Genomic DNA, 17,504 nt, shown 5'->3' on the forward strand with positions numbered 1-17,504 from the left:
ATTAATTTGTTCAACAGTCAAGCTGTTAGAGAAGTATTTAATATCCAGCATATCATATGCGCTCAATAAACAATCGCCCAATCATTGAACTTGAAAGTCAGCTAAAATAAACGAAGATATAACCTGACTCTGATTTAAATGTGTTCCATATTTCTAACATATCACGTCACACGGTACGTGCCCCTCGCGTAATCAGTTTAATGTATGTCTGACATATCACGTGCCCCTCAGGACGTGCTGTACATGTACCCACCGGGACACCCTCTAGCCGGGCAACTGCACAGTTCCTCGGGGCAGCAGCTCCACAGCTCTCAGGGACCAAAACTACACACCTCCATGGGACAGCAGCTAGTGGGGCCTCACGGGCAGGTCATGAACGTGGCCCCTCAGCAGATGGGGAGCATGTACTCTGGGGGCGCTATGATGGGGCCGCAGTACCTGGTTCAGCAGTACCCGGGAGGACATTATCAGGTGGGGTATTAGTTTATCATCTTCTCGGGGAGATCTGATCTCCCCCCCCCCCCCCCTCCGCATCTTCTCTTGATCAACCAGATTATTTGTACCCTGTCAATGCAGCCCTTCATTCAGCCAACCATTAATTATTGTCTGCTTTCGTGCTCGTTAAACAATTTTAATAATCTTTCAGACGGTCCCAGGGATGCAGTCGAGCATTCAACACGGTATGCAGCCTGGTATGCAGCCTGGATTGCAGCAGGGTATGCAGCAAGGCATCCAGCCTGGTTTGCAACATGGTATGCAACCTGGTATACAGCAAGGTATGCAACCTGGTATGCAGCCTGGTATGCAACACATGCCGATGCAGCAGATTATACCGGGCGCTTATCCAGGAGACCAGTACCTGATCCAATATTCTGGGTAGGTTTATCATCAGTCTGAGTCCCTCTTTGGAGCTCCTGATTTTAAATGGGTATAAACTCAGGGTGGTTTCCTGTGGGAAAAGAAAAATTTTTTTTCGTTTCAAAATTATTTCTTCGCCTTCTACCCTCACCCTCTAAAATACCCACCCCTCCCCTCTAAAATACCCACCCCTCCCCTCTAAAATACCCACCCCTCCCCTCTAAAATACCCACCCCTCCCCTCTAAAATACCCACCCCTCACCCTCTACAATACCCATCCCTCACCCTCTAAAATACCCACCCCTCACCCTCTAAAATACCCACCCCTCACCCTCCCTTTTCCCAGGAGTGGTCAGCATGTGAGACACTTGTCAGGCTCGTACCCATCTCAGCAGGGAGCCGCGCATCTCGGTACCCAGACTAACAACCACTCTTCTGTTGGTCCTAAAACTACTACCGTCCCTCAACCTACTACTAAGGTATGCAGATTTCACATTGTGACGTCACGTGAGGGAGTGTCACGTCACGTGAGGGAGTGTGAGAGTGCGAACTTCGACGTCTCACTTCAAGTGCTCAACATATTCACTGTCTTGTCATGGCTCTTCATTTTACTTTTTTACATACGCTATTTTACTGTTCTTTTTAAGCGAGTCAATGGAAAACATGGTCGTTACTCAGGAAAATATTTGGATTTCCGGTAGACAAAACCATTATTTGCTTCACGTGTGCATTGTAATAGTTATAGTGATATAACCGCACACTGTACTGGCGTGCATCTCACTGTGGGAAATTACAAATCACTCGCCATTTCCATGGCGACAGCAAGTATCTCGGAAGCTCTGATTTCTCTTCTTGATTAACAAATCAGGACGTGTGGTGCCTGTCACGTGGTTTTATTAATCACTAATTTAACTCGATGTCTTGACGCGTCTAACATCACTCGTCTGTATCGGCTTCTCTAGAGCTCGTCATTCTTTACATAGCTTATATAAGGAATGACATAGTGACGTCATGTCGCTTCCAGGTCTGTCTTGTGATGTCATTTAAACTGGTGATTTGTCACGTTAGATAACGCCACGTGACGTTTTGTGGTGTGAAGGAGGGAAATGGATATGAAATGGAGTGGTATTTTTGAAATTCAGTATTTGTTGAGGTTTCAATATCCGTACTCTAATAATATATGTTAACTAGTGTAACCCGGCCTACGGCCGGGATTTCACTGCCGCAGTTAAAAAGGGTAGGAGTAATTACCCGCTGAGTCAAAACCCAGATTAGGCGAGCAATTGTATTCGGAGTGCCCTCACGTATCCAATAGTATGCTTAAAAAATAGTAATTCTTAATCAATAATCAATAGAAATTAACCCTGCACCACACCAGCCTATCATATTTGTGAACATGCATTACATTGTCGTATGAAAGTATGAACTCTCTCTACAGTCCAAACAGACCGTTTGAGCACTCCCTCCCCTAATAAGTTTATAGTATCATATGACCATGTAATATATACGCCATGTAATATATACGCTACATATGCAGAGAGAGAGAGAGAGAGAGCTAGCCCCGTAACTCTTGCCGTTCTTCTCAAGCCATTTTATGTAACATATTTTGTGGTACAAAACCATCAATTAAACCACTTACCACCGGCCGATTTTTATAAAATTTGCTTATTGGCTTCGTCAGAGTTTTGTCGGCACTATACCGAAAAAACCAGTCCCGTAACTATTTATTACCGTTTTTTTTGTATAACCGTTCGGAAATTACACACAGACAGACAGACACACAGACAGACACACATTCTGGTGTTATTAAGTTGATACTTGTGTTTGATGTATATTTTGTGGTAATTGTTGAGGCTATCCACTATTCATACTCAAATAACTTATAATAAAAGTGTCTGATATACATTCTGTCTAATTACAGCAGCGTCTAATATCTACTGGTGTTTTACCGGCTTGTTTTTATTTTGAACGCTATGTTTAACAGCACATCTCCTGTACATTATTATAAAAAACATGACTTTTTCATCTCCCAGGCCCACATTCCTAGGTATAATATATTATCTGACGTTTCGCTTCATTTTAGACGAGCCGAAACCACGTTTTGTGCACAATGCAGCGAAACAATAGCCCAAATTACAATAGACCCTGGCACAGCTATCCAGGAATTAATTAGGTCAATACTTTTCTTTTGAGCAATTCCAAGCACCGTGCGACTTTAAGTTTTCTAAATTATTGCAGTTAATTTTAGCCTGACTATCGCATTCCAGTCAGTTGGATATGATCATTTCCATTTGATCAATTCCACTGTAATATCTACTCAATTTCAAGATAGATCCTCTCTGTTACTGTACGGAATTGGGCCACGTCAGTTCCTGCTTTGTATTGTTGTGAAGTTTATTTGTTAATTCTGAGACATTTTTCACTCCAATTTAGTGAGTCACTTTTTGATTGGGACGATTTAAACGTGGTCTCTGGCTTAGAGAAGTGCAGTTTTAACAATTCTGCAGATCTTGGGGGGGGGGGGGGGGGGGGGGGACTTGGAGTCGTTAAAAATAAAAACTATTCAGTCCTTTACTATGAAATGCAGGTCACTTTGCATAAATGACCAGATTACATTTGTTTTGATACCTGGCAAATGCTCGTGCATTAGATTGGCCGTTACTGCAAGCTGATCACTATATCCTCATCACGTGTCAAAACAAACGCGCATTTCCTCCTTCAAACCAACACCAGCCTCTCTCCAGCCTCTCTCCAGCCTCTCTCCAGCCTCTCTCCAGCCAACACCAGCCTCTCTCCAGCCTCTCTCCAGCCTCTCTCCAGCCAACACCAGCCTCTCTCCAGCCTCTCTCCAGCCTCTCTCCAGCCAACACCAGCCTCTCTCCAGCCTCTCTCCAGCCTCTCTCCAGCCAACACCAGCCTCTCTCCAGCCTCTCTCCAGCCAACACCAGCCTCTCTCCAGCCAACACCAGCCTCTCACCAGCCTCTCTCCAGCCTCTCTCCAGCCTCTCACCAGCCTCTCTCCAGCCAACACCAGCCTCTCTCCAGCCAACACCAGCCTCTCTCCAGCCTCTCTCCAGCCTCTCTCCAGCCAACACCAGCCTCTCTCCAGCCTCTCTCCAGCCTCTCTCCAGCCAACACCAGCCTCTCTCCAGCCTCTCTCCAGCCAACACCAGCCTCTCTCCAGCCTCTCTCCAGCCTCTCTCCAGCCAACACCAGCCTCTCCCTCTCTCCAGCCTCTCTCCAGCCAACACCAGCCTCTCTCCAGCCAACACCAGCCTCTCTCCAGCCTCTCTCCAGCCAACACCAGCCTCTCTCCAGCCAACACCAGCCTCTCTCCAGCCTCTCTCCAGCCAACACCAGCCTCTCTCCATCCTCTCTCCAGCCTCTCTCCAGCCAACACCAGCCTCTCTCCAGCCTCTCTCCAGCCTCTCTCCAGCCAACACCAGCCTCTCTCCAGCCAACACCAGCCTCTCTCCAGCCTCTCTCCAGCCAACACCAGCCTCTCTCCATCCTCTCTCCAGCCTCTCTCCAGCCAACACCAGCCTCTCTCCAGCCTCTCTCCAGCCCTCTCCAGCCTCTCTCCAGCCTCTCTCCAGCCAACACCAGCCTCTCTCCAGCCTCTCTCCAGCCAACACCAGCCTCTCTCCAGCCTCTCTCCAGCCAACACCAGCCTCTCACCAGCCTCTCTCCAGCCTCTCTCCAGCCTCTCACCAGCCTCTCTCCAGCCAACACCAGCCTCTCTCCAGCCTCTCTCCAGCCAACACCAGCCTCTCTCCAGCCTCTCTCCAGCCTCTCTCCAGCCTCTCTCCAGCCAACACCAGCCTCTCTCCAGCCTCTCTCCAGCCAACACCAGCCTCTCTCCAGCCTCTCTCCAGCCTCTCTCCAGCCAACACCAGCCTCTCTCCAGCCTCTTTCCAGCCTCTCTCCAGCCTCTCTCCAGCCAACACCAGCCTCTCTCCAGCCTCTCTCCAGCCAACACCAGCCTCTCTCCAGCCTCTCTCCAGCCTCTCTCCAGCCTCTCTCCAGCCAACACCAGCCTCTCTCCAGCCAACACCAGCCTCTCTCCAGCCTCTCTCCAGCCAACACCAGCCTCTCTCCATCCTCTCTCCAGCCTCTCTCCAGCCAACACCAGCCTCTCTCCAGCCAACACCAGCCTCTCTCCAGCCTCTCTCCAGCCTCTCTCCAGCCAACACCAGCCTCTCTCCAGCCTCTCTCCAGCCAACACCAGCCTCTCTCCAGCCTCTCTCCAGCCTCTCTCCAGCCAACACCAGCCTCTCTCCAGCCTCTCTCCAGCCTCTCTCCAGCCAACACCAGCCTCTCTCCAGCCTCTCTCCAGCCAACACCAGCCTCTCTCCAGCCTCTCTCCAGCCAACACCAGCCTCTCTCCAGCCTCTCTCCAGCCTCTCTCCAGCCAACACCAGCCTCTCTCCAGCCAACACCAGCCTCTCTCCAGCCAACACCAGCCTCTCTCCAGCCTCTCTCCAGCCTCTCTCCAGCCTCTCTCCAGCCAACACCAGCCTCTCTCCAGCCTCTCTCCAGCCAACACCAGCCTCTCTCCAGCCTCTCTCCAGCCAACACCAGCCTCTCTCCAGCCAACACCAGCCTCTCTCCAGCCACCAGCACCAAACTTCACAGCGGTCACTAGAAAGTCATCGGCTCTTCTTCACTTGAGGTGGCCGCTTTCTGTCTCACGATCTAGTCTACCACTGGCGGTGAACCGATCCATTCCACTTTCACCCGGCATACAAATTACTTGATTATACTAATTACCACAATTATCCCCATTATTCATCTAATTATCGTGATCAGTCTGCCCTATCTCGTGGCATCAGCTTCATTTCCCAGATATCATCACTGAGCTGGTAGCCTCACTTTCCGTTCCTTTTCTTCTTCTTAATTAAAGCTGCTGATTTTGCGCCACTTAGCCACTGTTTTCAAGGTTCTTCTTTGGACGTGGATGATAAAATGTGCGTGTATTTTACAAATAAAATGCGTATTAATAAGATATCCTGTTCTAAAGTATGTGTTAGATTTACTTTATCCCTACCTCTGATAATGCTCGGTAAGGTGGTTAAATTCTGAAGAAATCTTGGTAGTAATCTAATTGTAAAAGACATTAAATAAATAAAAATAGAATAAGAGTGTTAATCTAATTACTGAACGGTATTAGCAGTACCACTGGATGAGGTAATGATTACAAAACCTCAAACTCCGCACGCCGTCTGATTACAAAACCTCAAACTCTGCACGCCGTCAGACTCAGAAACTCACGCCGGCCCACCAGTTAATCACCGCACAATCCCGGACACGATCCGTACAATGTAGTTGTAATGCTGCTATTAGCTTACCTCATGTGAATTTATTACGGTTTTGGATCCCCAACGGCAGCTGCCGGCAGGTTCTTTTCCAACGTTTTCCTGATTTTGGCAGTAATTTTCGGTGACCTCACAGGCCAGCGTCAAAATGGTCAACTATAATAGTAATAACTCATTTTATGTCAATATCCCCCTTCCTCAGAACGAATCTGTCTTGGTTGCTCTTTGTAAGGGGTACGTGGGCTCCTAATATCACTGTTGCCAAATATTCGTTGTTGTTGTTGTTGAAACACGAATTATGTTTAAAATATTGAACATTGTCTCCCTGCCAACAGTTCTAGCTGTCCATTAATATTATGTCCCTCCATTTATTTGTACGCTTAAAACTGTTATGTTTATGTCAAGCTTGGTGTCTGAACTGTGTTTTGGCTCAGTTTTGCGACCAGATTTGACACAAAACTCCGCGAAAAGAGTTTTGAAAGTCAAAACTCCGCGAAGGCAGTTTTGTTTACAATGTACGTTCCCATGCGGTTGGTATTTGCACTCAGATTTGCGCGCGCACGTGGGCGCATTATAATGAAATTTCCCACGCGAGCGCCCTACCCAGGTTAAAACTGCTTTCACGGAGTTTTGGGTCATATCAAAAATAGAAATATTTTTGAAAATATAGAAATATTTTTGAATTTCATTTCTGGTCGCAAAAATGTGAGAAAAAATGTGAGCAAATCTGGTTGCAAAACTGAGCCGTGGAACTGCAGGGTTAGAAACACACACCACTTACCTCACAATTACCACACAGTTTAAAGCGTTACCAGACTGTGTACTGTAACTGTAGGTGGTATGTGGTCACCATGCACGGTATGTGGTCACCATGGTTACCAGCTATTTAATAACTTCCGTGAAGAGGTTAGAGCTGGTGCAGGTACAAAACACAATACATTGTCTGCTGTCTGCTGCAACTGGCTGCTGGCTGCTGTCTACTTTTTTAACGCTCTTATTGTATCCTTAATCCTTATCCAGTTTTATTAGTCGTCCATATTGCTGTGTTTGATTTTAAAGACTTAAGCCCAATTTCCTACGTTCACTTGAAGGTTTTATCATGAACGTTAATTAGTCCTGACGCAATCATATCAATATCTATGACCCTTACTACATACCTTAAACTTAAGACAAGTGCAAATCCTCACCCTTACACCTAAAACACTTTACTTATTCTTATTACACTTGCTCATATATCCTAACACCAAACTGAATCTGATTGTTATCGTCCGACTCATGGATGAAACACAGTAAAAGGTATGTCGGGAAATATTTCGTCAAGAAACCTGCCTGGGCAATATTTCTCTATTTACTGTCTCACTAGATACCTTTCGCTTTGTCGGCAAACCCAATTATACTTATTATTCAATACATACAAGTATAATGAGTTAGTAATATTCGCTAATCGCTTGTTGTACTTGATATTCTGAGTTCTGCCCACTCCAAATTGCTCGCCAGTTGCCCGAACCAATCATTAAAACATTACAAATATCATCGTGACGTCACTGTCAAACCAGCCAATCAGAGCTCTGCAGAACGTCTCCTGTTCAATGAGCGTGCAAGATGAGTGACGTCACGAGTCACCAACCAATCAGAGACAAGTATGAGTGGTACGTGGTGGTAAAGCAGCCAATCAGGGACGTGTATGAGTATCACGTGGTTTTGGTAAGCACTGCTTGTTGAGGAGAGAGAGCGGGGCGGCGTTGTGTTACGCAGTGTGCTGAAGGAGATACTGTTTATTAACACTGCCTGCACTCACGGTGTGGAGATACAGTGAGAATTGCTATGGTTTTTAACATTTAACGCGATACTATCGCTCCTGTTTTATTGTGTGCGCTTCTGTTTGCTTGCTTTTTATTTGCTTCCCTTTGCTTTTTGTATTACGGGAGATAACGTTATTTTTAGATATACTATATCTCTCTTCCTCTCTCTCTGGGGCAGTCGGTCTTATAGTTTTGGGTTTTGGATAGTTGAGAGTTAGCTGCTCTGCCTTACCACTTTGCTTTACCATTTTGCTTTACCACTTTGCCAGTGTTGTTTGTGTTATTGTTATTGTATCGAGTTGGGTACAAGTGGGTGAATCATATTTGTTGTGACACGTGATAGTTATTCTGGCGTTTAAGTGGTCGCTGGCGGAAGCTGATTGGTCAATTACTATCACTTGTCAAGACAGATATACCCGCCGGTGTCCAAGTGTGTATTTTGGCTATCCTGTTATAGTTTTTGTTAAATCGCAAGGAAGGATTGTCTTTTTCTTTATTTATTTTAATTTTTTGAAACTTTCTTAATTTTGTATCCCCAAACGTTCTTTAAATTTGTTTCCAATAAGAGCTTTAGAGGGACTAATCCTGAACTGCTGTTTATTGTGTGTCCCCGGGAACTCACGTGTAACTCACGTCCAATATATTTATCGTTGTTTTTAACGCCATGCTCACTGCCAAATGTCGTCTTAGCACAACAACCAAAGTTCAGACGATTTTCCGGCTACATAAAAGCTAGGCTGACTTTAACAGCTAAACCTAGGCCTTTATTACAATTATTTCATTAGTTTATCAACAACCATGGACTGATTGGAAACTGTCCAAGTGTTGATCCTCCTTCTGACCTAATCTCGTGACTATTCCCCGTAATACTATATTTTTCTGAGAAACATTCGAAATAGAAAAAAAAACATATGATTCTGTATTACGGAGCAAAACGTATCACGAACGATCGTTCACTTTTAACAATATCATCAAACAAAATTAGATACATTTCCTTCTCTTATATCATATCTGTTCAATATCTAAATATTGGAGGAGCTTTTGTGAGTTGATTTACGTTTAACGGTACAACATGGCACATAGTTTTCCAGATCAAAAACCGTGACTTCAATGTCAGATATAATACTGTTCGTGATGCGTGTATTTTATGTTATCACGCGATAGAATTATGCAAAGTAATTAGAATTATGCAAAGTAATTAGAATTATGCAAAGTAATTAGAATTATGCAAAGTAATTAGAATTATGCAAAGTAATTAGAATTATGCAAAGTAATTAAATTTCGGACTACACACAAACGTGGCCTTAGTTAGGTCAATAATTTTCTAGCATAATACGTTTCCGGCTTATTCGTCCGTGCACCCGAGTTTTACCCTGCAATTCATAAATTCGTTGCTTTTATTAATCTAATATTCATATTTATCGACCAAGAATACAATCATGAGTCTGATTTTTTTTCAACAAAAAAACATGCTACAAAGTCCATTTCCATGTTTCAATACCGCTCTGCCTCGCTCTATAAATATACCACTAAAACGGTTGAATGGTTGTTGTCAGCATGCCAGATGCTACTTCTCCTGCTCCCATAATGAATAACCACGAACACTGCCACCCTTCGCGACGTATCACATTACACCATTTCTCCGAATCAGTCCTCATTTCTAGGATTTATAAATATTTATGTACGTGTTGTTCGAGCAGGTTATCCTGGTTTGTTGCCAGATTGTTTAATGTTCAGACTGCTTACAAACGTCGTACCGCTTATAATAACACACTAACCAACACTATCATCCTTTTCCTGCAGCAATTCAGCTTACACTATTTTTCATCGCAACTTTTTTATATAACATGCTACTATTTATTCAGTTTCTCCTCTCTTTTTGTACGTGTAGAGGTTAATGGGGATACAAAGCACCTCCTCCTCTTTCTACAAAGCATCTCCTCCTATTTCTGCGTGCGTGATTTTGCCTCCACTGCTCGCCACTACTACACTCCCACAATTATGTTTCCCCTGCATATTCAAACGAGCATGCTTATATTCAGTAGTTATAAACTTGTGCCATAATGCCTCCATAACATATTGCGATGTGTTTCCTTGTTGTTTGACTGTTCAGCTGTATGTTTGCAGTTTGTTCAGGACTCACGTTAACCTCGTACTACTCTCCAATTAGCCTGTAATAACTTGTGAGTTGTGAGACGGTCTTGTTTGTCTCGCCTTTACGGCTCTTCTGCTTTTATACCTGTCTTATCTATCTAGTTGTAAGTTGTCACATGACATAGTTTCTAGTTGTTAGTTGTCACATGACAATGTAAAAAGTAGTAACTTTGTCATGCCGCCATTTCCTGCCAGTACACAATCTCTACAGTCCCTGATTTGCCACTAATTGATAAGTCTAATACATGCTCTGCCAGACGCTCCAGTGCCCAACAAAGTCCTTGATTCACATCGCTAATCGTTATTAGTAGCAGATACTGCCTCTGCTGTACAACACACACACACACACATACACACACACCCACCAGCCGCTCTGTCAGCGCTCTTCAGAGCTGGAGAGAGAGAATTGCTAATTAACTTTACCAAATACTGCACATTATGTACAACTGCTCTATTTTAGCAGTCCAATGAGAGAGTATGTGAGGGTTGTGAGTATTACCAGCTGGCCAGGTAGTGTGTGTTTGGTGTGTAGCTTCTGCAGAATGTCAACTACCGTCATAATCATATTTGTTGTGAGCTTTGTCAAATTGTCATTTGACTTTTGTCTGTTTTGTGTACTATTTGAAGGAGATTGTAAATAGTCTCCTCTGTGCGTGGGTTGATTTCACACTTCCTTGTAGTAGACAGTGTTCACTGTTCATACCTCGTACTCTTTATCTGATATTAGTAGCTATTTTCTTTGTTGTCAACACGAGGCCTGTAAGCGAGAAAATGTACAAGTGGAGAGAGAAAATTTCTTATCTTTATGGTCTTGTAATAATAACGTTTTGTTTGAATACTCGAATTGACCACGAACCCTATTCATATGAGTGAGCTGGCTAAACTCGTCTTATTGCAGCAGATGACGGCTACAACAGCTCCAGCACCGAGCTCCAACCCTACTGGTCCCTCTGACAGATGCTCCCTCTCAACCTTACAGGTCAACTCAGACCAGGTCAGTCTTACAGGTCAACTCAGACCAGGTCAGTCTTACAGGTCAACTCAGACCAGGTCAGTCTTACAGGTCAACTCAGACCAGGTCAGTCTTACAGGTCAACTCAGACCAGGTCAGTCTTGCAGGTCAACTCAGACCAGGTCAGTCTTGCAGGTCAACTCAGACCAGGTCAGTCTTACAGGTCAACTCAGACCAGGTCAGTCTTACAGGTCAACTCAGACCAGGTCAGTCTTGCAGGTCAACTCAGACCAGGTCAGTCTTACAGGTCAACTCAGACCAGGTCAGTCTTGCAGGTCAACTCAGACCAGGTCAGTCTTACAGGTCAACTCAGACCAGGTCAGTCTTGCAGGTCAACTCAGACCAGGTCAGTCTTACAGGTCAACTCAGACCAGGTCAGTCTTGCAGGTCAACTCAGACCAGGTCAGTCTTACAGGTCAACTCAGACCAGGTCAGTCTTACAGTTCAACTCAGACCAGGTCAGTCTTACAGGTCAACTCAGACCAGGTAAGTCTTTCTACTTCCTTACTCCATAGGGTAGTGTTTTGGGGTCCCTCAAGGTTTTGTTCAGGGCCCCTCAGTGTTTTTTAGGATTCTCGGGGTAGTTTATTGGGGTCCGGTCCCTCAGGGTTATTTTTGGGTCGTCGAACTAGGCTAAGAAATTATATCAGAGCTCAGCTGAAACTATTTATCCATACTATTTTCGCTCCCTAATAAAAATTACTTTGCAGAGTTCTGAAGCTTCCTCAACACCAGCACCACCCTCTCGTTTCATCATCAAACCAGTTGACGAAAACAAACCTGTGGAACCCTCCAACGCGTCCCAAGATAAACGATCACACTCCATCACTATCGAATCTGACAAAGAAAACGCTAAATCTTCAAGCGAACACTTATCCCAGTTATCTGTCGGAACACAGCATCAACAACAACAACAGCAGCAGCAACAACAACAACAACAGCAACAACAACAACAGCAACAACAGCATCACCAACATCAGCAACAACAACACGTTTTCACAAATTCACGCGATGTGCAAATCAAAGAGCACATGTATGCAGACCAGCACCAGCATCAGAAGACGTTCACTTCCAACGGTTCTAGTTTAGAAGATATCAGACAGTTGCCAGATTGGTTTAGGAAGGATCAGGATTACATCGCTCTTATTTCTAAGCATGACAACGAAATCAACGAAACCAAAGCCAGGTTTGTTTTCAACCATTATTACTCCTATCTTTTAAATGTCTTTAAATCCATTTTAGCCGTGTTTTTATATTTAGTGACCTATAACTTAATTTTTAGAATATATTTTACACCAGTCTTGAAATATAAATTCAGCATATAGAATATTTATTTCTCTAACAAGGTGACCGAATAGACCAAAAATTGTGGGTAGTTGATGTTTGTCCGTTATAAAAACTAAAAAGGAATGTTTGTAGGAGGCTGCAATAATTAGCGTATTGTTTGGTTGTGAGGTTTTGTAATCTTATTAACCCGGTCGTTCTCTAACAACCCAACTTCAACACATTTTCATCTTTAGAAAATCACGACGATCCATACTCCTACGTATTCTAGAATTTCGACTACAAAGTGTCTTAAATCATCATATTGTGACTCGACTAGTCACATTGAGGTCATTTCTTGATTCCATCTTATTCCATTTACCTCAGACACAACTCAGAGACAAGGAGTTTGTATCAGAAGAAAGTGCATTCCACAGCACATTCCAGTCTGTCCAGCATCACCATGACACGTGACAGGTAATTGTTTGTTGCCATGGTTACCAGTTTTATTTTGACCACGTAAAAATAAACGGGTTGCTGTACTATGAGATATTACTATTAGCGTTATTGTTGTATTAAATATTTTGGGTGTGAAATGTTGTCAAATATTTGTATAATAAACAGTTTACAAAGTAGTAAAGAGAACTGGATCAAGTCTTTTTCACGGATACTTTTATCATGGCTAGCATTTGGTGGTAATCACGCATATGAGCTGTTGTCATGGTTACCGTTTCTATGGTAACCATGGTTACTGTGGCAGGTCTGTAAGTGAGAAGAAGAAAAGTGATCACGTGATATCACCTCCATCAGAACCTCGTGACGTCACTCCCTTGTGGAAGAGGTCTGCCTTCATAGCAAACGCTGCGTTGTTGCCATGTCAACCTCCAGCACCAGCCACGCTATTATTAACAGAGCTGTGTTTTATGTCCAGTATCCGCCTTCGTGCTCTTAATATTTCATGGAACCAGCTTTTTCGTTTGCACATTATTACACGGCTATATCTCCGATATGGCACACATGGCACAATAATTTACACTTTAATGATATAGGAGTTAAGGCCCAGACTTCTCGTTGGAGGAACAGTTTAAAATATTATACTTATTTAACAAATATAATTTATCTATGAGATACATAATTTATGTCTAAGGTGCACTGGATTGTGACCACTTGTCACTTTCTAACAGATTACATTTTTCCGATGTTCTTAAATGACCAATGTTGTAACGATGTATTATTTTCTAAATTGTCCTGTGTCTGTACATGTTATTAGCGAAGCACTGATAGGTCTGCTATATAATTATATACGCTGGCTTATTGCCCTAAAGGCTGTGCTTTATAATATCAAATCTGTCTTTAATAATAATAATTACTTGACACAGAACAATACAAGATACGACGTTATCAGCTACAAACCCGACTGCACGTGCGTACATCACGCACGACCCTGCACGTCGGCGTGCGCGCACACTATCAGATGACAAACAAACGCAGACCGAAAAAAAGGTGGGAATAGACAAGGGAGTGGTGGTTTTCACTTACACGGACTGTACTGACAGAACTGACAGAACTGACAGAACTGACAGAACTAGAGACGAGTTGTTTAGTCCGGCTGAGTCTGAGGGAGATTTTATGAGTTGTCTGTCTGTTGGGAGTAATACTAGCAGGTAATCTGTTGCCATGGTAACGCGTGATATTGTGGTAACGCGTGATATTGTGGTAACGTTGTCATGGTTATACATGTTGTCATGGTAACAAGTGTTGGTTGTCATGGTACGAACTATTGTTGTGGTGTTGGTTGTTATAGTATTGTGTTGGTTGTCGTAGTAACGGGTTTTGTTTCCATAGTAACTGGTATGTTGTTTCCATGGTAACAAGTGTCGTCATGGTAATATGTCCTTGCTTTCAGCACGTCGGCTCCCCTCCGCAAATCCTCTAAAACCTATACCAGGTCCAGATCAGGGTGCGTTGTCATGGTTGTCATGGTAACCGCGCATGATTCGCACTGTCATGGTTACCATATTTTCTTTTCACTGTTTTGCGTGATGTTGTTTGTTTCATGTAATTTGTTTTGAAGCTTGCAATGTTGTAATATGTAGACATTGATAATACAGTAAAACCCCCATATACCAATCCTCTTCCCTCCCCCAAATATTTCAAAAGTGCCACTTGTTTACCATTATTAAGTGACCCTTCGCGGGAACGTAATGTCAATCAGGCTTGTCTGGCTTGTTAGTCTCCCTATCTGCTGAATTCTGACTGACCGTACTATTTTCCTCATCCCCAAATAGTACGGTAAATATGGGTTTTACTGTGTATTGATAGAGTTTATACTGATTGCTCTTATATTAAATTGATATCGAATCAAGTGATAAAAATTAAATGACGATGTAATTAAGTTCAATGAACTTTGATCAATCATTTATTGGCCTGCTTTATAACCATGGTCGTTGCTTTTATTTTTTAATTGTTTGTTAATTTGAATTATAATTGTTCGTCAATTCACATTTCATGGCATTTAAAAGCATTCTTGATTTGAACTCAAAGCTCCTGTTTCACGCCGCTGTATTCGTTGTTTGTATAAACTCGTATTTTTAAATGTTAACAATTAACTGTTTGGATAGCTGTTCACATTCGTAAAACTGTCTCACTTTTCCAACAATAATAAACATGTCATCAATATTGTGTATAGTATAATACACAACTTCAGTGTAAGCACCCAGTTGGTTGCCATGTAAACTAACTCCCTCTCTCCAGATCGACCTCGAACTCTGATCTGATGGGAGTGTTACCCCAGATTCTATCCGCTACAAGCATAGAAACAGACAGTCACGGCAAGTGTGCCAGTATTGAGAGTCAGAACTTATCTTCTGAGCTTGTCCACAGACACAGCAACCTTGAAATGCACGAGGTACGGGTTTATCTCTCACACTATTGTGGTTTTTTGAAATTCATCTCTTTAAAGTTTTCAGCTTTTTTTATACTGGCGATCAAAAATTTCCCAAATTGACAGTAAATTTAATTTCCCGCAGGCATCAAGCAATCAAGTTATGTACCCGATGATGATGTCGCAACAATCCTTCCCTAGCGCCTGGACGCACGGACAGAGTTGGCAGCACCAACATTCCTTTCCTCAGTGGGGCTCTGCTTCACATTCACTTCAGGTAAGGACAGGAAAATAATTGACAGAGAAATAGGGACAGGGAAATAGGGACAGGGAAATAGGAACAGGGAAATAGGGACAGGGAAATAGGGACAGGGAAATAGGGACAGGGAAATAGGGACAGGGAAATAGGGACAGGGAAATAGGGACAGGGAAATAGGGACAGGGAAATAGGGACAGGGAAATAGGGACAGGGAAATAGGGACAGAGAAATAGGGACAGGGAAATAGGGACAGGGAGATGACCAGGATTTGGGCCCCAAAATAATTGATAAATGACAATTTGAGATTTGTAAATAACAGCAATACTTTCAGGCGGGACCTGGGGGAGTACAGAGACAAGTGATAATAGTCCCACAGCAGTCAGGTGGGAACATTGTTCACCCCTCCTACATGTCCAACAGCCAGTCCACCATGTCCCTGCCTCAGGGCTACCAGGTGCTCCGCACCGAGGACTTTCCTAACATCCACAACTGAGATTCTGTCACGTCATCATGAACAGTACGCGAGGAAATGTGTTGCCCGAGTTTTGCTTGTGGTCGAGAAGTTTTCCCGGTTGTTTTGTGAGCGTGACCTTTCAATTCTGATCAACCTACTGCGTGACATCGTCTCAGAAGCGCGTGACGTCATCTTAAAAACCACGTGACGTCACGGAAGCATCTCGTTTTGACATCTCTAATGCTTTGTTGTGGTGATTTAAAAACTTGAGTAATTTATTTGGGATTATAGCCCCATTGAGTTGACAGAAAGTATGTGATTGTAAGTTAAGATACCTTGTAATGTTGCCACGGTAACAAAGTATTACTACTTTGCCGGGATTTTCTGTTTTTACTGCACGGATTTTATGCAGATGTGTTTTTATTCAACTTTTCAGCTGTGTAAATACTTCATTACATTTACATGATGAGAAAATTATGTGATTTTCCGAAAGACGAGTTATTTACCCACGCATGTGATAACGTCCTTGTTGGCTTTATCTGAGCGGTTAAGATTTAAATCTTAAATTAAGAATACGCTTATTTTATCTATCGTGAACATTTTAAAAGCCAATAAGGAAATCATCGTGTTTCAAAGCATACAATATGCGACCAAAAGAAAGCTGCGTTTGCTTTATATAATTATTAATTAGTTGATATGAACTTTTTGATTTCGTAGGTTTGCTAGCTTTGCCATCATTCACGATTTCTCGAATTTTTGTAATATTTTTCTTACCTTCATCCAAGCAATATTCACTTCACTGTATTATGTTTATTTAAAAGATGATCAAGTTTTTACCTAGAGTAAATTAATAACAGTATAAGTGATTAGCGCACTGTCAGTGAAATATATATTGTTTTAAAAGGGATTAAATTTTTATTTGTGAAGCTATGTTTATTATTGATTTAATGTTAGGTAGCGCTGAACATGCTGTATTTCTATTTGGGGTTCACGGTGCATGGAGAGACGCTGGATCAACTATGTGGAATGTTCTGGATCTGTTTTTCAACGACAACAATGTTATTAAGATACTGATGATTCTGTTGTTATGAAGAATATTGGAATTTTCAATAAAATAACCGCATAGTTTTGATTGTTCTCCTTGTTACCTTCCCAGGGAACATTAGTCATTACCGGCTGATTTGTGATTAAATTTAACGTTAGTTGTAGTCTTGGTCGCGCGTGTAAATTTATGTCCATTGGTTGCACTTCCGATTAATACACGTTGCATGTCCCTTGTCTGGATATTATCTTAACGGGTGAAAATAGTTGTTCCAGCTATTATCAGTATCACGCCGGCCTGTGGCATAACTAGAATTAGACCAATATGTGTGGGTGCGACTGCGTATACGTTAATTTCTTTGTTGATATTCTTGCATCTTGTGAATGGGTCACACCGAGGGCATGAAAACAGAAAATAATCGCTTCCCGGGCAGTTAGTAGCAGTTTCTTTGCACTTTGCTC

At 42.9% G+C, this 17,504-nt stretch overlaps 1 protein-coding gene across 27 annotated transcripts in view; it reads left to right on the top strand.

Annotated features, from left to right (window-relative positions):
• Nucleotides 1-17,119, top strand: part of LOC134820057 (probable serine/threonine-protein kinase yakA) — a 43,060-nt gene extending 25,941 nt beyond the window's left edge. For 5 of the 27 annotated variants that reach the window (XM_063830254.1, XM_063830253.1, XM_063830255.1 and 2 more), the window contains 11 exons: nt 232-471; nt 647-876; nt 1,205-1,337; nt 11,028-11,123; nt 11,852-12,327; nt 12,792-12,881; nt 13,165-13,245; nt 14,311-14,364; nt 15,159-15,312; nt 15,434-15,565; nt 15,879-17,119. In XM_063830254.1, coding sequence (XP_063686324.1) covers nt 232-471; nt 647-876; nt 1,205-1,337; nt 11,028-11,123; nt 11,852-12,327; nt 12,792-12,881; nt 13,165-13,245; nt 14,311-14,364; nt 15,159-15,312; nt 15,434-15,565; nt 15,879-16,040 — 1,848 coding nt within the window. In that variant the 3' untranslated portion in view covers nt 16,041-17,119. Of the gene's footprint in view, nt 1-231; nt 472-646; nt 877-1,204; nt 1,338-11,027; nt 11,124-11,851; nt 12,328-12,791; nt 12,882-13,164; nt 13,246-13,783; nt 14,118-14,310; nt 14,365-15,158; nt 15,313-15,433; nt 15,566-15,878 lie in introns of those variants that run through there. The other 22 variants (XM_063830264.1, XM_063830256.1, XM_063830258.1 and 19 more) reach the window with 12 other exon arrangements.
• Nucleotides 17,120-17,504: the final 385 nt, after the last annotated feature.

Source organism: Bolinopsis microptera, chromosome 8 (genome assembly GCF_026151205.1).
Source record: "Bolinopsis microptera isolate Bmic1 chromosome 8, MBARI_Bmic_1.0, whole genome shotgun sequence".
NCBI lineage: Eukaryota > Metazoa > Ctenophora > Tentaculata > Lobata > Bolinopsidae > Bolinopsis > Bolinopsis microptera.